This window comes from Hydra vulgaris, chromosome 01, assembly GCF_038396675.1.
Source record: "Hydra vulgaris chromosome 01, alternate assembly HydraT2T_AEP".
Lineage (NCBI taxonomy): Eukaryota > Metazoa > Cnidaria > Hydrozoa > Anthoathecata > Hydridae > Hydra > Hydra vulgaris.
In genome coordinates, this window is record NC_088920.1 from 69,087,403 (window position 1) to 69,108,938 (window position 21,536).

At 30.6% G+C, this 21,536-nt stretch overlaps 4 protein-coding genes across 4 annotated transcripts; 1 reads left to right on the plus strand and 3 right to left on the minus strand.

The window, feature by feature from the left end:
• Window positions 1–3,906: 3,906 nt before the first annotated feature.
• LOC136074668 (uncharacterized) lies at window positions 3,907–4,806 on the minus strand. Its single transcript, XM_065787007.1, has one exon. The coding sequence runs from the start codon at window positions 4,804–4,806 to the stop codon at window positions 3,907–3,909; it is 900 nt and encodes a 299-aa protein (XP_065643079.1).
• On the minus strand, window positions 4,803–6,020 carry LOC136074669 (uncharacterized). The gene has a single exon (XM_065787008.1). The coding sequence runs from the start codon at window positions 6,018–6,020 to the stop codon at window positions 4,803–4,805; it is 1,218 nt and encodes a 405-aa protein (XP_065643080.1).
• Window positions 6,021–14,558: 8,538 nt separating this feature from the next.
• On the minus strand, window positions 14,559–15,422 carry LOC136074670 (zinc finger BED domain-containing protein 4-like). Its single transcript, XM_065787009.1, has one exon. The coding sequence runs from the start codon at window positions 15,420–15,422 to the stop codon at window positions 14,559–14,561; it is 864 nt and encodes a 287-aa protein (XP_065643081.1).
• Window positions 15,423–17,747: 2,325 nt separating this feature from the next.
• LOC136074671 (uncharacterized) lies at window positions 17,748–21,214 on the plus strand. The gene is made up of 4 exons (XM_065787010.1): window positions 17,748–17,815; window positions 19,888–20,026; window positions 20,392–20,736; window positions 20,855–21,214. Exons 1-4 carry the CDS (start codon window positions 17,748–17,750, stop codon window positions 21,212–21,214), a joined length of 912 nt encoding a protein of 303 aa, XP_065643082.1.
• The last annotated feature ends 322 nt before the right edge of the window (window positions 21,215–21,536 follow it).

Here is a 21,536-nt window from a genome sequence, read left to right on the forward strand (position 1 = left end):
AATTTCCATCGATGGAGGTCGAGGAATTCTTAAGGTAACTTGATTAAATAATATGCCACTTTTATTTCTAATTAAAAATTTAAGTATAATTTGTTATAAATTATTTAGGTTTGTTTAAATGTTGTATCAAATCCTAGAGAAACATTTAATAACAAAAGGAGAAAATATGGAGAAATTAAATCATCAAATTTCCAGGAAGGGTATGTGAAAGCATCATTTATTATAGCACTGGTACCAGATGTACAAGAGACAAATAATAATGTTAAAATTCTGCTTAACAAAACTGTTTGGATAAAATATGCTTTACTTGTGAGGCAGATATCAAACTCTGTCAAGTCATGTTTGGTATGTCTCCAAGTTCCATGGCAACTAATCCGTGTTATATTTGTACATAGAATAGAACAGAGGTTTTTAAAAATAATTGCACTGAGCTACAAACACTTGGGTCAGCAGTAAATTGTATAAATCGAGCGGATCAAAGAAAATTAAAGCAAAAGAATATTTTAACTGTATTGATGAAGTTCTTTTAATTGGAGATGAAAATGACCTAGTTGTTAATCATCTTTCGCCTCCAGAACTTTATTTGATGGAAGGGGCAACGAATCATATCTTTAGAACAATAAACAAGTTAGCAGATTTAATACTATTACTAATACTAAAGATTGAAAATGATTTAAATATTTCAAAATCAATAAGAAATTGGTCATATAATGGTAATGGTTGCCGAAAAATATTAAAAAACTGGGTAAAGTACTATAACTTGTTTTTAGTTCTATTAAAACCATTGGCTGAATCATTCAGACTTCTGGATAACCTTGTTCACTCTTGTTTTGGTGTAAATTTAAGGCCAACATTTGAAAAAGACATCAGGTTGTTTAAGAATCATTACTCAACTTTGGTGAAAGATTACGAAATGACAGTTACTGTGAAGTTACATATCATATTTCCACATGTAGGTCCTTTTTGTAAACATAAGGACATTGGATTGGGTTTCTTTAATGAACAAGCAGGGGAAGCTGCTCACTACTCATTTCTAAAGGAAGCATGGGAACGTTTTAAAGTGTCTGATAATCATCAAAAGTACGCAAAGTATTTAAAAAAAGCAGTGGTTATATTCAATGGAAAACGTTTATTTAGAGTTTAATAAATATTTTATGAAAAATATTTGTTATTTTTACCTTTTAATTTTAAAAAGAAGAAAGTGCTCGGCATTGGCGCCTCTTAGAATGTTTTTAATACCTATCTGAGAGGGGCATATAACAACTAGTCATACTTACTGACAAAATGTAAAACGATTGCATGCACCCCTGTAGTGGAGATCTTGAGATCGGTCAAAGGGGCGCCCAAGTCCGGAACCTATTTAGACCCTGTATAAACCCAAATATTTTTTAAAGATTAGTTTTATGATTTTTCACACTAACTTTTCCTGAATGGCATAGTTCTATCAATTCTTAAAAGGTATGACACAACCCTATATCATTTCATCGAACTAAAATCAGGTTCAGCATAGGTGTGCTGGGTGTTAAATGAGAAAAATTTTTGTCAAGTGATTTTCTACTAATTTATAATTTCTCTGTTCTTTTAAGAACATTTTTTTTTTTTTTTTTTTTTTTTTTTCATTTTATTTATTCATAATAAGTTTTACAATATAAGAATGAATAAAATACGTATAGTCAGAATTACAATTTTGTTAACGTTACAACAAGAACGCGGATACTCGCAGACGATCATAAGATCTTGTCATCGAGAACCGCCTAAACAGATTTTAAATAATAAATAATCCTTTAATAATTCAAAGACAAATATTCACACATAAATACAAATATAATTATTTATACATATTTAAACATACAAACATGTAAATAAATATACTTACACATCAATATATATATATACACATACAAATAATACGCACAAATACACATACATATATACGTATATATATATATATATATACGTATATATATATATATATATATATATATATATATATATATATATATATATATATATATATATATATATATATATATATATATATATATATATATATATATATATATATATATATATATATATATATATATATATATATAGATTTCGTATATATAAATTACGATAAAATATTTCCTAAGAGTATTAATAAAAAAACAAAACAAACTTAAAAATATATCAGAATGTTTTCAACTGAGATAAGAATTTCTTTCAATTTTCTTTTAAATAAGAAAAAGTTCCATTCATGAGAGAAATCAAAAAGTTTTAACACTATTTTGTTCCATAAAAATGCTCCTCTAAATGAAATACAAAATTTACCAAAATTAGTTTTGAAAACTGGTTGAAGAATAAAATTTTCATTACGCAAATTGTATTTATTTTTAACTTTTAAAGAATATAAATTGTGAAAAGAAATTGGAGATGTGCGAGACTTACATTTAAACATAAAACACAATACATTAAAAATATTAAGTTGATATATATTAAGAATATTCATTTCGTTTAAAAGAGGCTTAGCATGATAAAATCGATGTTTAAAATTAATAAGTCGTGCAACATGTTTCTGTTGGCGATAAAGTGGAACTAATTTAGTTTTACTTACACTACCCCAAGCCGCATTAGCATAGTTTAGATGGCAATGAATAAAAGAGTGGTAAAGCTGAATTAAAGTATGTTTATTTAGCATGCTTCTTATTTTATATAGTATTCCTATACTTTTGGAAATTTTAGAGGATAAGTTTTCAATGTGTTTTTTCCATGTCAGATTTTCATCAATAAAAACCCCTAAAAAATTTGTAGCCGTTACTCTTTTAATTTGAATGTCATCTATAAAAAGAGCAGGCAATTCACTTGGTAGAAGATGTTTGAGCACTCTATTTTGTAGACATTGAGCACTCTATTTTGTAGAATACATTTTAAGATTGTTTACATATATGTATATATAAGTATATATATATATATATATATATATATATATATATATATATATATATATATATATATATATATATATATATATATATATATATATATATATATATATATATATATATATATATATATATATATATATTGTAGTTTTTTCTCGTAATCAACAAATCAATAAACAGATAAATTAAATCAATAAACGATAATCTTTTCTCCTAACTAAAACTCTGCTATTTACAAATTTTTCCTCAATATATATACTCTATGCTTTTCCTAAAATATCCTTCAAAACACCGTCATAAATCACCGCAAAAACATATTTACAATTATTATTGGTAAAAGCTATTAAAGCTATTAAATCTCTAACGTCATTAAATGTTCTAGAACTTTCCGGAATTACACTCCTCCTTGATCCTTACGGATCATCCAAATAGCAATCAAAGTATTTCGAAGGCATGCGCCGTTCCCGACCACTCTGTCGCAAAAGCATGTCGATTTCTTGGGGTCTATCTTCAGCTTCGACATTTTCCTCGTTCGTCTCTAATACATCTTTAACTTGCTCTCCTTGGTTTTTAGCGTTCTCTAGACCAGTTTCAGTATTCATCTCTATTTCCACATCAGGGATAATGCAGGACTGAGTATCATTTCGAGGTCTAACGTGTTTCACATGACGCGGAATGCCGTTCACTTCTACGATTTGTTTCGACGCATTCCGAGTTATTGTAGCTGGTTGCCACTTTGTATAGCACCTCGCATTTGGTGGTTTCAGCCAGACTTTATCGCCAATTTGAAACCTCTTGTTCGTGACATTTTGCGCAGGAAGATTCTCTTTTCCCAATCCTTTCACACCAATGGTATAACTGTATATTTTGTCCATCTGACTTGCACCATTTTTGTCGGCTGAGACATTGTACCAATATAGTGCTTCCGGTATCGACATTTTCGATCGTTCTGCTATTCTCTTGATCGTACGGTGGTTTCTTTCTACAATTCCATTTCCTTCAGGATAATAAGCGGCTCTAATCTAATTTGTACTTCCCAACTATCAAGGAAACTCCTTATCTCTTTAGTTTTAAATGTCTGCTCATTGTCAGTCAATATTTCAGACGGTGCTCCACGTTCACAAAAAATAAGACGGAGTATTCGGACTATGGCAAGACTTCCGCATGAGCTTGATAATTGTCGCCACAGCGCGTATTTTGAAGGTCCGCAATCAATTAGACTCAAAAACTTGTCAGTGCCATAATGCGTGATGTCCATGGCCAATCTCTCCCAGTTTCCTTCAACATCCAATTTCCCTTTTTCCCACCGTATTGGCGATGGATCTTTTGACTGACATGGTTCGCAACTTTTTATCACATTTCGAACATCGTTTTCAGTAGCAGTCGGAATTGCTTTACGAACAAAGTTTAACGTTCGATTCACTCCGAAATGTCCAGTTCTTTGATATATATCGGAAATAGATTCAGGCTTTGTAGCTACGATTCCCATACAACTATTCCGACACTCTGGCACAGTCATTTTGTTGAGCCATCTGCTGCGAACTCTTGTTAATGCGTCAGCCAAATTATCTTTAGAAGGAATGAGTTTTACTTCAACGCTAACATTGTATTCTTCAATTAGCTGTTGCAACACGCTCAGTCTTCTTCGAATCAGCATTTCACCCGTCGCTTTTGATCTCAACCTTGATTTTCCTGTAAGGGCGTCAGAAACCCAGTGGAATACTGTCACGGAATCGGTAAAAACAGTCACTTTCTTCAGCTTCCACATCAGAGCCATATTCATTCCACGTATCACAGCGTCTAATTCTGCCATGCTTATATGAATATCAGACGTTTCTTTTCGCAGCCATGTTGGCTGCGAAAAGAAACGTCTGATATTCATATAAGCATGGCATCCTCCACAGTAGTTTCCCCAACTTGAATAAGATCACCCATCGCTAAAGAACTGGCATCAACCCACACTTTTCCCTGATCACCACACACAGCCCAATCACCACAAGCAGGCTCGCAACGTTCCACCTCAGAAAATACTTCTTTAAGCTCCCAATTAACGTTCTCATCACAAATTTCATCGTCCCAACCCTTCGTCAGACTGACAGCTTTCCTCTTCAAGAGACTACAAATCACTCGCAGCCAACCACACACGGGTAAATGTCCTACCAACTGTCCACAGATTGAAAACACAACTCTCCTGGTTAACTTTTGCGAGATAGCATCAACTCGATTCCCTCTGGACCACATCAGTTTGTTACCAACCTTGCGCACACACAATCCTAACACACGAACTCCATCATTACCAATCTGCTCACCTTCTTTACTTTCTAAACCATAATTTGAAAAATGCCTCTTGACATAATCAAGACTCGCCACACTTTCGTCTACGAAAATGTCGTCAACATAAGCGGACGTTCCACTCTTCACTAATTCGTCTTGATCACTGACGGCACTCACAACGGATTTCATGATCATTGGCGCAACGTTCAATCCGAAACCAAGTCGTGTCAAACAATACCTTTTATTTCGAAACACCACTGTTTGGAAGGGCCAAAGAGATTTATTAGTTTTTAGTTGAAGATAAGCCTTGCGTAAATCAATAATTGCTGGTTTGTTACCCATTCTTCTCCATTTTCTAAGCTTTTCGACACACACATCTGCATCTCTCGTGTATGTCTCAATGAAATCGTTAGCTTCTCTCCAGCCCAGAACAGGTCGGATTTTGTGGTCTTTGTTTCTCTGAATGACAGCCATTAAAGGAATCTGCCCTTTGGGCGGCCCCAATTCATTTTCTTCATACTCTAACAGCCACTTCCGATCAATCCAATCCTGTAGTTCGTTTTCATAGTTTGCTCTAGCGTGTTGTGGAATTCCGTACTGTGCCACTTTATTGCGCAATCGGTCGGGGCTTTCTCCATCTCTCCATTTCCATTTGACTCTCCATTCAACACCATTAAAAACTGCTTCGTGATCCTTCTTTTTTATTTCGATTTTCTTAACTTTGTCGTTGTTCAAAGCCGATGCTCCACAGTAACTCAATCCGAACTTCGCTTTTCCCAAAGGAGAAATGGATACTCCTCCTAGTAATTTAATGGAACTCATTCCGAGCATCATATCAACTCCAAACGGTTGGAAGTCCACTAAATTAACTTCATCACGTGTTTAATGCCATCAACCTCAAGAATTACGACCGCTGACCCAGTGCACTGATGAACTTTTCCTTCAAACGTTTCTACCTTTTGAGAGTTTGAGTACCTACATTGACTTTTGGGCAGGAATTTTTTATTCAAAATCGTCTTCGAACATCCTGTGTCCTCTAAAGCTGTCGCAACCATACCGTTAACTTTTAAACGAATAACAGATAATGCACTCATTCCACCGTTGTTCAGGAGCGAGGTAGCGCAGATTCCTCGCTCCTGCAATCGTTTCCCTGCAGCTTCCAGCATTTCGATGCAATGTGTCCTTCCTCTCTACATTTAAAACATCTAACAGTCTTCGGTGACAAGTTCTTCGCAAGCAAACAATTCTTTGCAATGTGATTCAAACCTTTGCAATTGTAACACACTAACGCGGTTTTTGTAGCATGGCGTCTAGATACAGCGCCAACAGCGTCACTGTCAATCACATTTGCACAGTTCAAAGCAGCTCTCACTCTGGGTAACATTATATCAATCGGGTCCATTACGGCTCGAAATCTTAATGATAAAACTTCTGGCAAACCCACAACAAACGCCAAACGCACAGACTCCTCTGATAATTTAGCAAGATAGGCTAATCGTCTTAAATCAGCCAAAAACATGTCGGCTTTTTCTCCGTCACATAATTTTCGTTTTGTAAACAGTTCATATGCAGTATAGGCATCTACAGAAAACGCCGCTAATAACACACGCTCGACTTCCACAACATCTTTTTTATCTTCCGCGGTTAAAGCATCGTACACTGCATAAGCAGCTTCTCTGAGAAGAATCGGAAAAAGTAGTTCAAGCTTTAAGTTCTGAATTTCAGCAATCACTTTCGTTCGTTGAATCCAAACAGCAGCATCCGAAGTGCCATCATATGTTTCAAACATATCAAATAATCTCATACTTGGTTCCATGCCCGGTTAGCTTGTAGTTTTTTCTCGTAATCAACAAATCAATAAACAGATAAATTAAATCAATAAACGATAATCTTTTCTCCTAACTAAAACTCTGCTATTTACAAATTTTTCCTCAATATATATACTCTATGCTTTTCCTAAAATATCCTTCAAAACACCGTCATAAATCACCGCAAAAACATATTTACAATTATTATTGGTAAAAACTATTAAAGCTATTAAATCTCTAACGTCATTAAATGTTCTAGAACTTTCCGAAATTACATATATATATTAGGGTGTCCCAAAAAACTATTTTTTTGGAAAAAAGAGATGTGCGCTATTTAGAACTTAGTTACTAGGTATATTATACCAAATATATCAGAATTTTTAAATATAAACGGTTATAAGTGCTTGGTGTAAAACTTCAAATTTTTGATTTTTTTTACTTTTTTGCTATTTTTACGATAAAACTTGTAATTATTAGAAAAAAAATTATGTTAAGCATTTAACATATTAAAAATTATGTGAAATATATGTTGCATGTGTTGAAGAATTGTGGAAAGAAATGTTAAACAAATATCACAAGCACTTCAAATCTGATTTAGCTGGGTTTTAGTCAGATTTTTATTCAATGTTTTTCTGTAGTTTTTTGCAACCAACAAAACATTCTGCTTCATATCTTCATTTTGGTATGACATATAAAAGTCTTAGATCAGTTTTATATTTTTTTCTGCACAATTATTGGTGACTACCATATTTTCAACAAATAAATTAAAGTTGTCTATAACAGTCAAGTCCTTTTGTGCAGCTAACTTAACCTGGTCATGGGTAACCTTGGCTAGGCAAAACAAAATTCAGCTCTGATCACCAACTAAATTTGATAGTGTTGTAGACGATGTGATTACAGGCATTTTAGGTTTACCCTTCATGAATTTTTCAGGAACAGGAAACTGTAACAGTTTTTGGAGTATATTCTTCTTCTCATCTTTTTCAACATCATCATCAACTAAAGCCATTACAACAAGCTGCTGACTTAAATACCAGGTATGATTTTGCATGCTTTTCAGAATTGATTAAGAAAACTCGGGATATTCTTTACTTAAACCAAACACATCTTTGAATACTGCTAAATTATTAACTGGTGCTTTAATACTAAGAGAGCTTTTAAAAAACCAAGGACCGTATGTTAAATATATAAATAAAGAAGCTGTTTTAACTATCTTCTTCTCCTTTTCATTCATGATGTTTGAGATGTTCTTTGTCATTTCTAATGTAAGCAAATAAATTGCATCTGCCATAAACCTTGCTGCATGGCAAGCTCCTGGATTATGAAATTTTATAGCAGGAACATGACCACCAAGGTAGTAAACATATGACCTACAAAAATTTTTGTAGTCTCCTCTTTTGAAAAAATTTTCATGAAGTGCAGTTTCCCCAAATTTTAATGCTGCCTAGGCTATATTATAGACAGGAGATCCAATGTCTAAAGAAGTTCAGTTAAACTTAACCAGATGATGTGTCAATCTTGTCAAAAATTGTTAACCAAGCCTTCTGTAAGCGCACATAAATTTCTCTTCTCGGAGACTTGGCCTCGTCGCCAGTTAGAGCAATCATAAAATGTTTAATATGTACTTCAATAATATGGTGACGACATATGCACTAGAAAAGACTTGTATTAAGGATAGTTGATAGGATTGTAACTGCTCCCGCAAATTTTTCAGTGTTGGATGCAGTTGTGTCGCAACAAACACCAATGATATTGTCAACAATATCATAGTATTCCAAGAGATTGAGGATTAAATTTGCCTGCTCTGAGCCAGTTGAGTTTTTTGCCTGCTCTATACCAAGCAAAAAAATTAGCTACATACTTTATTAAAAAATATTTCTAGAATATCTTTTTTAATAAAGTATGTACTGGATTGTAAGGTTAAAATTGCATTGCACCACCGATGTATTTTAAGCATTTAATATCGAATGAAGCTCATTTTAAATCACTATAAAAGATATAAAAAATTATTTAATAAACAACATAACAAACAAATAAAACAAAATATATGTATTTTAAATTAATTAAACAAAAATTCTAATTATTTGTTATTGCAAAATAATAGAGTAATAAAATTTAACTAATGCACTTTTAATTAAAAAAAAGTGAAGTGAAAAATTTAAAATCAAATTAATGAGATAAAATGTCCGTTTTTGAGCAACTTTAATAAAGTTTAGCTGATATGAAGCAGTTCCCATGCAATATTGCAGCCTCTCATTGCTCAATGAACTCCGAGTGTTTGTCTTGATGGCATTCGTGAGTGAAAAACTAGATTCATAAGTATAGGTCGAGCCAAACATTGTGAGTATAAATATAGCTGCTTCTCTTAAATTTGGAAACTGTTTCCTTTAAATGCTTTTTGATCAAACCTTAACAGTTCCACCTTCCTTAAAATTTTCCTTCAATAAATTTGAACACTGGATGTCTACAAGTTCCAACTGAAGAGACCCTTCGTCAACTGAAGAAAGTAGCTTTTAGGCATTTAAAAAAAGTCACTTGCATGAGTAATTTTAAAAAGATCTCAAACGAATGGTTTCTCCTTTTTTGCTATTTTATATAATATATGTAGTGAAGAAGTTGTGAATTTTTCTTGTTAAACATTCAATCCAATTGTTAAACAATTCAATCCAAATAAAAACATTGTAACAAGAGATTGAATAATTCTTCAGCTATTTTTTCCAGGTTATATTATGCTACAAAGAATTATTTGCTAATTTTTTATTTGGTTCAGTTCATTATAAAATATACGAATACTGAATTAGACACTCAGACAGTTATTTACAACACAAAACTACAAGATATTATATTTTAAACAGTATGAACGTTTATATATATATATATATATATATATATATATATATATATATATATATATATATATATATATATATATATATATATATATATATATAGTGCTCGAAGTGAGGAAAAAAGTAACTGGATCGTGTTCGGTAAATTAAAAATACCATATTGCCTAATCATTGTTATATATGGAGATTTTTAAAAAGGTAGCAGAAAGGTTTATACTTTACAAAAAGGCGACGGGATGGCATACTGCCACATTTCGAGCGCTGTATATATATATATATATATATATATATATATATATATATATATATATATATATATATATATATATATATATATATATATATATATATATATATATATATATATATATATATATATATATATATATATATATATATATATATATATATATATATATATGTATTCACTCCTATGTATTTAAACACCTTCATTCTAATATAAAATGCTTAAATAAATTTAGTAATAACCCAGCCGGCATTTGATTCAAAAGAGGTCTTTTGAACCAAATGCCGGCTGGTTCATTACTAAATTTGGCTTTTGGAGGTTCAAAAGACGTCTGAACCTCCAAAAAGACGTTCAGAACGTCTTTTAAACGTTCAGAAACGTCATTTTAGTTTCTGAACAGTTTTCCTAAAAGATGAAATAACTGGATCATATGTACATAAAAGTCTTTTCATTACATTTTCATTTGTCTTTATTCTTGATTTTTTACAGGAATGATGTTCCCTATATTTTCTAAATTCTTTGTTTCTAGCTTCTTGAGCTTCTTTACTAAATAGACCTATTGGCAATAACATACTTTCTATTACTTCTGCATTGTGAATTAGGATCTTGTGAAAACTCTGAGGCATGTAATACCAATAGTACAAGCATGAATAGAGCTTTGCGGTCTCCAGACAAAATTAGCAAAACTTACTAGTATCTATTTAAAATCCACTTGATATGCAAACTAAGATTATGCGCAACTTCACGATTAGTTCTTTGTTTATTCCTGTAATTTTGGCAAATTCATCTTCATTTGAAAAGGCTTTTCGAGCAGTATTGCTGTCATTTGAATTTCCATATCCTCCACATGGGTAATCAACAATAAGTCCCATTTTTTGTTAAAATCCTTTTTGTATATTCATTTTTTGTTCTTTAACAAGAGCTTTCTCTGCATCTCCTCTTGCTTGCCATCGTTTGATTGGTATCTTATATGAAATATTAATGAGACACTCAAAAAATCGTATCCATGAATGAAGTGTAGAAAAACCATATTGAAGCTCATCCGGTGAATAGGGAAGTTTTGTAACCTTGTCAATGTTGTTCATGTCTTTTGGTTAACACCCACATATTGAGCAACATTGACTAGAGCTTGTTGCATTCGATAAGGCAGTATAGACTTTGCCATATATTATTGTAACTTGAATGATATGTTTGATTGAAATAGACTTGCCATTAGATAACTGAACACAAGTTTCTACAAGATTAAAGATTCGCAGTATAGTCAGTAAAAATCATGTTTTTAGGGTAGCACAATAGTTTTGATGATTTTATATTATTATATGCAGGATACAAGTTGCATTGTTTTGCAATTGCTGCATTTCTATAGAGTTGAAAAGCATCTTTGGTCATATTTGAATTTAGCATTAATGCTAATGCCTCATTCCCCGAAAGCATCGAAGACTCTATATTCTTGTCTAAATATATTTTGTTAATTGTTTTAGCCTTTTCTGTTTTTCTTTCTTTATTTAATAAAACTTTTGAAGCAAATATTAGCTCATTTGACGAGTGACATTTTTGAAATTTGCTAACACGTAGATACTTAGTTCTTGAAGAACACTCTTGAAAATCAGTAATTGATAGTCGACCAGTGCTAGAAGAGGATGGAGAATTTGCATTCGATATGGCCATTTTGACAGCAGTAAAATCATTTACATTAATTTCATTATCAAGCCATTTAGCATTGTTTGTAATAAATATAGACTCTACGCGTTTACAAGTATTCCAGCGCAATTTAAGATGTGCTAAAAAGTTCTTAAGTCTCTCAACAATGCCATTGTTCTGATTAAAGGGCAACTCAAAGAATGTTAGCAAATGGCGGTTTGATTTCTCAGTGTCTTGAATAGAAATGTTGTTATCCTTTAAAGAAATTTAAACATCAAAATATTTTATCTAAAAAAAAATTAAAATTATTGTTTCTTCCAGACATATATCTGTACAAAATTATTAGTACATAAACTAATGTAGTAACATTAGATGTACTGAAAAGGTTAGAAAAGTTTGAACTTTTTTTTTTGTTGGAGGAGGGGGAAGGTAGCAACAATCATCATATATAGAACAAAAAAATTATTTTATTGAAATCATTCGTAAATAATAAAAAAAAATTCTATATTTGTATTTACACACTTTGCATAATTGATTTTTAGTTAAAAAATTATTACAAAATATTGAGTTTTAAGAGTTTATTAAAAACGTGTTTTTGCAATAAATACAATGAAACGAGTATGATTTATTTGCAATAACTTAATTTATTGCAAAAAGTTGCAAAATATTTATGATGCATGACTATGTACAAACATTGAGCATTAGTTTTACATAATCAAATGTTTGGAGGATATTGGAGGATGGTTTGGAGGATGGAGAATATTAGAGGATGGTTTGGAGGATGGAGGATGGTTTATCTGATACCTAATAGTAATAGTTAGTAGCAAAAAAAATATCGAAAACTGTCTGTTTTCGATGCATAAAAACTAATGATTACACTTACGTTAAATTGTTTTAAAAAGTCTGAGCGAAAAAAACAATGTCAATTCAAATAATATATTTTAAAATAATACTCAAATAGCCAAGTTTAAACTAGTAGTAGCGTAAGAAAGTTGATAATAAAAAATGCCAATAAGCGTTTTGAAACACATGTCAAATTCACGTGTAAATAACCGCATAAAAAACATTTCAATAAATATTTAATGTTTTTTTAACTAGATATTTCCTCTAATGAACGAGTTTTTATCATAATGACAAATTTTCAGCATGCAATGCCGACAATGATTTTTTGGTATTTTGGTCCACTCTGTCCCACCGTGCGATGCTCCCCATTTCTGCAACCCGTCCAAATACTACCCGGCGATTTTCTCTGCAAAATAATTGTTCACGAAGATGATTGCCTTATATATATATATATATATATATATATATTTATATATATATATATATATATATATATATATATATATATATATATATATATATATATATATCCTCGTATATCTCTTAGTCCAAATAGACTTTTAATCTAAAAGAAGTCTCTTTTAACAACAATTTTGCTACCTCGCCTATTAAGCTACATTTTATTGTCGTTGAAAGGTTAAAACAAATTAATGCGGAAGTACATTAAGTTTTATCGTTTTTTTAAAAACCGCAATAATAATGACTAGAAAGCTTTTTTTAACTAATAGAGTTTTTGTTTTTAAAAACATTTTTTTTAAACATTCGTGGAGTGTTGCAACATCGACTATCTTTTGGCCTGCTGCTACAAGGGAGTGTTGCTACATCAACTACCTTATAGCCTGACTCGCAACGAGTGTTGCTACTTCAACTATCTTATAGCCTGACTCGCTGACTTCGATGTTTAATTGGTACGCTTTTTATTAAAAAAAGCGTACCAATTAAACATAGAAGGACATATAATTTTATAAATGAATTTCAATACAGTTTTGGTTTAAATTTTATTATGTATTTTCAAAACAGAATAAATTTAATCTGACCAAATGGAATAACAGATTTACCAAAACTATTACTCAACTAAAATAATTGTAAAATAAATACCCCCTTCCCCCCTGCATCAATTGAGTATTATTTTAGTTCATCACAAAAGTCTAATATTATAAAATCACCATTTGTTAATCTTAAAATAACAAATAGGAATTTAAACGAAAAAGATATTTTATTGAACTTAAGTTTGTTAAACGTGATGCCTATTGTTGCTGTGGTAAAATAAATAAATTTCTCTACAGAGAAAGTTTCTAACAAGGTTGCTACTCAAATGGTTTAACTGATAAAAAATATTTGAAGGAAACAAACTTAGAGAAAAACATTATTATGGAGTTCCATAATAACACTTCAATTAAGTATTTTGTTATTATTGTATAATTGTATTATGTAATAGTAATAACAATCACAAATCAATAATTTCAGAAAAATAAAATGTCAAAAACATGAAAATCAATTATCACTTGTTGCCCTTAAGTTATAATGTATAAACATTAATTTTTCACCACTTTCTGGTGATAGTCTGTTTCTACTTGGTTCATAAATGTTGCCACCTGTACTAAAAATTTTTTCACTTTCAACAGAAGAAGGTGGTGCTGAAAGAAACCTTTGCGCTATTTTCTTTAAATTTTTTAAAGAGTTTCCACAATTTTTCCACCATAAAAGAGGACTTTCTTTTTCCATAACAAGAGGGAGTTTTAAATACTCTTCAATCTCCGTGTTGATCATTTGCCCATTTGAGTGTGATCTTTTAAACCTTTTGCTATCTTTAGTAATTGAAAAATTGGAATCACATTCATTTATAGTTGTCAGTTTGGAAACTAGCCGAAAACAATCATTAAATTTTGGATACGATGGTTTCACAAACATTTCATTCGTGTCACTTACTGTGGGTTCTTCACAATCAGAATCAGAGGATTCAAGCTCTAAATTATGTTGCTGCATTTCTTGAATCTGCGCATTTAGCCAGTTTTTTTATTACACTCTCATCTTCCTTTTGATACATTAGTTTATATCTAGGGTCACAAAAAGTAGAAAGACATAAATACTTATCATGTAAAAATATACTCAGTCTTTTGTCTACTGACTCTTTCAATTGTTCAACTAAAGTATTTATACTTAAAAAAGCCTCACAAATTAATGCTTGATTAAAAAATACTTTAAGAGCCATAATCGAAGGAATAACATCTGATAAAAATGCCTCACGTTTGCTGAGATTAACGGTTAAAGTTTTAAATGGTTCTAAAATATAAAAAACTTTATCTAATAAGCCCCATTGGAATGAATTTAATGTTGATTGGGTAGCATGATTGGCTGTATAAGTTGCCAAAGGGACTCTTTGATCAAGCATCCTTTCAATCATATTGTAAGAACTATTCCATCTTGTAGTAACATCTTGTATTAACCTATGCTTATTTGTACCAAGTTGTTCCTGAATTGCTTCTAATTTTGCTGCTGCTGTTGGTGAATGGTGAAAATGTGTTGCCAGACGTCTCCAACAAACTAAAATTTCTTTCACAGATTGTTGCGACAAAATTGAGTCATGTATACATAACTGTATTGTATGTATAAAACATGGAATTGACTTAAAACCACTGTCTCTAACGCCAGCTACCATGTTGGCAGCATTATCTCGTAAAACAATGTGAATTTTTGTGTGTGGAATTTCAAAACTTCGCAAACCTTTGTGTAAATACTCACTTATATTTTTTCCTGTGTGACTTTCTGGAAAATGCATAACTCTGAGTACTGCTCTCTGTTGGGAAAATTCATTATTGAGCCAGTGTGCTGTCATGCTTATGAAGGCAACATTTAAACTATTTGCTGTCCAAATATCAGTTGTAAGGGAGATATAACTGGCAGAAGATATATTACTCTTGATTGAATTAAAAAGATTACCATATATTTGTGGAACAATATTTTCACTAAAGTAACTCCTACTGGGTATTTAGTACTTAGGGCATATCTCTTCAAGTAGTTTTCTAAAACCAAGATCTTCTACAATTGTGTATGGTTGAATATCCAATGCCATCATTTCTCCAATGCGATTGTGAATCTTGATTGCTCTATGGTCATTAATATTCCACAACCTTTTTTTATTAATACTCTCTACTAATGTTAATTGTTTTTTTATTTCCGAATCACTTGATGTAGAAACAGTTGATGTTTCAATAATTTTTTTTTATCAGACTCTTTTTCAGCCAATGCATACTCCACAAGGTGCTTTTTTTTAAATGGCGCCTAATTACACTAGTGGTAAATGCCTTTAGACAATTCCCACCTCTAGAGAGTATTGCTTTGCATAGTAGGCAGATATAAAAACGAATGTCTTTCTTAGAAACTTCAAAGTATTTTCACACAGTACTTTTAAAAGACATTTTTTTGGAAGACATTGTTTTATACTTTTACAAGATTAAAATATATTTCTAAACTATAAAAAAGAAGTTCAACCAAAAATAAAGCATTTTAAATTTAAACTGTGTATATATATCTAAAAATTTATGGTAAAATTTTATGGCCAAGCGTTCGGACTCGGTGTTCGGCCAAAAACCGGGTTCGGCGCATCCCTAATATATGTATATATATATATATATATATATATATATATATATATATATATATATATATATATATATATATATATATATATATATATATATATATATATATATATATATATTTACGGGGGAGGGGTCCAAATCTGTGGGGACCCAAAATTTTCAGAAGAATTTTATAAAACCTCAACAAAGTGTAGATTGATTGAGAGGTTATGGCTATGTTATTCTACTAAACTAGATGCGGTATGTTGCGAACCTTGTTGATTGTTTGTTGGTTATTTTCAAAACTCTATGATAACTGGAAAATTAACCGTATTTTAACCCCATGAACACGCCCCATGAAACTATTAAACATTCAAGCCGTCAAATCTAGAATAAAAGTATTTGTTATCTTGTTTTTACGTTTAAAGACACCGTTAATCAACAATTTTAACAATGCTTCTTTTTATACAATTATCATGTTTCCAAGACAAAGCAAACAAAGACCAAAAAAGTCAAGTATTTAGATATGTAGAAATAAAAAATGAAACAGAGGAACCAGCATTAATTAAAATTAGGAATATATAAAGAATAAATAAATCATGGAATATATAAAAAAAACATTAAATCTGCTTGAAAAGAATAATATAACATTAAATAAATGTAGAGGATAAGCCTACGATGAAGCAAATGTTATGCGTGGGGTTTACAATAGTGTTCAGTCTCTTCTTTGACAAGATGAATCTAAAGCTATATATCTACATTGTGCAGCTCATAATTTAAATCTAGTCACAAATGACGCTGTGAAAAGTTGCCACGAAGTTTTGACAGTTTTTGTAACTCTAGAAAGTATTTGTGCCAAAAAAAATGGCAATAATGTAGAAAGGTTGGACCTATTATCACAATTTACTGGTGAGTCTCAGATTACACTTAAAAGATTGAATCTCTCTGGGTTGGAAGGTACACTTCACTTTTGGGAATTAAGTTTCGCTTTGTGGATGTAATAAAAGCGCCAGCTAAATTATCCTTAAGAATTTAGAAAAACGAAGAACGCGAAAAAGTATGTAAACTTCAGAAAACAATGAGCATATTTGTATTTCTGTACATAAAATGTTCAAAGATTTTAATTGAATTTGCCATCAAAATTGTTACAAACAAAATTTTAGATCTCATGGCTTGACCGAGTTATTTCAAACTGCAAGAAAGCATTTAAAAAGATTCAGAATAGTGTATGATCTAGCAAAGACGATCGACTTTCTTCTCTTAATTACATGCTTTAACACTGAACATCTGTTCAGTATTAAAGCATGTAATTAAGAGAAGGCAGCTTGATAGTAATTGACAATGGAGAGAAAAGTTTTAACGGTTAAAGCCAAAAAGATTACTACCGGTGGGTGTTAAATGATTTTTGTACCTGTCTTAATAACGGGTGCTCAAAAAGTGACCTCAAACATTTGTCTCGCACTACCCTGAAATATTTTTCTGTATGTATTTCCTAACGGTCAGCCATTGCATGTATTTTTACTTTCTACCAAAGCACAGTGGGTCAGAGTGTGACAAAAGTACAAAAAAAAGTTAATGGAATGATGCAAATGGAATGGAATGGAATGATTGAATGGAATAGAATGGTTCAATGGAATGATGCAAAACAGTAATATTAATTATCCAGTACATTATTGCATAGGAAATTAATACTTTTATTATAATATAAAGGCTTTAGAACAAAATATAACATATTTATTTGAAAAGATTTTAGAGTACTAAAGATTTAAAAAATTTTAAATCACCATTGACAATGTTGATAAGCAGCAATTTCAGATGTTACTTATATTATCGCAAAATATATTTTATAATTTTTTTATATATATATATATATATATATATATATATATATATATATATATATATATATATATATATATATATATATATATATATATATATATATATATATATATATATATATATATATATATATATACAGTGGCGGCTCGTCAGTTGGGGCCATAGGGGCCCGGCCACACCTATATTTATTTAAGACAAAATATTTGAAAATGTTAATATGTATTTTTATATATGCAAATATGCAATTATCAGCCTAAACTATTTGCAGACAAGTTTTATAAAAATAAATAGTTCGAAGTTAGTTCTAATTTTAAACTATTTTAATTTATAAGTAATACGTTTATTTGCAATTAATTCAAAGTATTGTAGCGTTGTTTTAATTCATTGCCAATAACGGATGGGCCGATTTTTACTGGCCCTATTTATTTTGTTTGTAGTAATATTATTTTTGATGCGCGCGCAGAATTTATTGTGCTTTCAGATGGGACGAAAAAACGCACCGCAGGGCCTCATTGAACTGGCCCGAAAAAAAAAGAACCATAAAAAACATCACGAATTTTAAAAACTTCATACACCATTTTTAATTCTCGATTTTAAGAGTGAAGAATTTAGTTTAGAAGTTTTGTTGACTCAATAAAGTATAGTAATATTAGGAAACTTTATAACATTAAATGTAAACATTTATTTGTAACAATAATGTAAACACTATACATTTGTTAATATTGGAATTTCACTGTGAATATTAACAGTGTTTATATTGCAATATTATCAGTGTTAGTATTAATTTCTTAAACTGGATATGTAAATAAAAAATTTACCAAGTAGTTATTAGGAGTATAAACTAACAGGAATAAGAACATGGCAAAAATATGATATTTAAAACAATGTAACAGAAATTACTGGTATAAATGTTGGTCTGACATAAACATTTAAAGATATACAGTTAGGTAAAAGAAATTAGTTTTTAATATTTTTCAGAAAATTGATTTTCTAGGACAAGTCATTTTATTCTATAATTATAAACAGGAGTAATAAAAATTATAAGTTTGGAAATTTTATAGTCTAGAAAATTGATTTTAAAATATCATAGAAAAGTTCTGCATTTCTTTTATAATCAACAATCTTGTACATTTTATAATATTTGTTAGTGAACTACATTTTTAAGGCATATATTGTTTTATTTATTTTTAAAAATTTTAAAGCTTATTTTTTTTTTCTTACAGAGAAAAAAATTGTGGCTCAGCCATATTAATGATGATCTTGATTTGTGTATTTTTTGGCAAGTTTATATATTGTGACACGAGAAAGCTTAGTTTAGCTTAGTCATTTCTACAAATATAATAAGAGCTACTGCACTTTTGAAATTCTTGTTCGAGGGATTGCTAAAGTTTATTTTTTCCAAATAGCTTATGCATCATATTCTGTGGCATAATGAATCAGCCATTGAAAATTGTTTACATTGTTTGGTGGTAGTTTAGTCATTCTATATTTTAAGTTGTCAATTGGATTGACGCTGAAACAGAGCCAATATCAACCATGATAATAAGCATTAAACACAAGTTTTAAAGACTGGATTTTCAAATAAAGATTAAAATTAGTCAATATTATTATTAGTTAGATACAACAAAGGTATAAACAACAGAAGATATAAAGAAGTTATCTTATTACAATAATTTAGGTTCATTAATAAGATAATTTAACATGAACAAAATTGATAGTTTATTGGCAAAACGTTTCTCGTCATAGGGCCTTTAAGAAAAACTAGAAATCAAAAATCTTGGGGCATACCAAGCAAAAGGTGTTCGTATAACTCAAGTTGATGGTAAAAAAACACAAACATTTTGTCTAACATGGTTTGAAAAAAAAATCATGGTTAAGTGTAAGTGATGAAAAAAATTCGTTGTTTTGTTTTTATTGTGTTTTGTTTGGTGGCGAGAGCTTGTGGGCAGAAAATGGCTGTAAAGATATGAAACATCTTTCTGAGCGAATACAAAAACACGAATCCAGTAAAACACAAGTAATTCGTTGCAGTTTCAAATGCTCGGAAAGACAAACATTTTATCGACAGTTGGTACTGGATACAGTCTTAGCATAAAAAAATATAATGAATTAGTTGACAAAAACAGACATACATTATCGAGGGTTATAGATTGTATAAAATTTTGTGGTGTACTGGAATTGCCCTTAAGAGGACATGACGAAACTATTGACTCAAATAATCGAGGGGTATTTTTAGATATGGTTTCATACACAGCAACATTGGATAGTGTGTTTAGCGATCATCTTAAAGATTCAAAAATAACAAAAAAATCTTCGAAAACAAACCAAAATGACATTCTAGAATGTATGTATAAAGTATACATAGAAGAAATTTAACGTGAGATTGATAAAGCAAAATTCGTTTCCTTGCAAGCAGATGAAACAACTGATGTATCTTGTCGTTCTCAGTTCGTCATTATTTTGCGTTATTTAAAAGGTTATAAACCAGTTGAAAGATTTATAGCATTTATTGATGTTCAAGATAGAACTGCTATGGGTCTTACAAATGTATTAAAAGAAAAATTAAATTGTTTTTGTCAGAAGGAAAGATTAATTGCACAGGCTTATGATGGCGCAGCAGTTATGAGAGGATCAAGGAATGGAGTACAAAGTCTAATGAAAAAAGTTTACCCAAATGTCCATTATGTTCACTGCTATGCACACCAATTTAATTTAGTTTTGAAAAAAGTTTGTTCGTCGATTAAGCGAGTAAGAACATCTTTTTTCTACTTTAAGTGGATTTGGCGTGTTCTTTACATCCTCGCCAAAACGAAATGATTTACTTCGCGAAATTACTTTTAAACAGATACCAAAAGTTTGCGAAACACGATGGAATTTTCGTTCAAAAATAGTTACTTGCATAAAAGAAAACAAAACAAAGATTGGGGAATGTTTTAATAAAATTATAAACGATGAAGGATGGGATGATACAAGCGTGTGGCAATCTTTGGGGTTCAAAAAATGTTTGGAAGATTTAGAGTTCAACTTTTTTTTATCTTTTTTTTATTCAATTTTAAAACATGTTGATGTACTTTACAATATATTGCAATCAAGTAACAGCAACACTATTACAATCAAGGAGGCTTTTGAAAAATTTGAGTTATCTATAAATTTTGTGCGAAATAGCATCACTGATAATGTTTCTGGATCGATTCTTAACAATTGAGAAGAAATGCATGAAAACCGAATGAAACGAAACACATCAATCGAACTACTAATAGAAGATGCTAAAGATGCTTGTGATAAAGTTATTTACGAAATTAGCGACAGGTTTAGAAGCATTGAAATATTTAAATCATTTTCAATTTTGGATCCGAAAAATTTCAAATTTAATAGACAACATTTTCCTCGGAATCATATAAAAAATATTCTAACAAACTATCCAATGCTGAGTGAAGTTAAGTTGATGTCCGAACTAACCGTTTTATATGAAAATGCCGTTTTTAGTGATATCGGCACTCTATCCCAATTTATGCATGAAAATAACT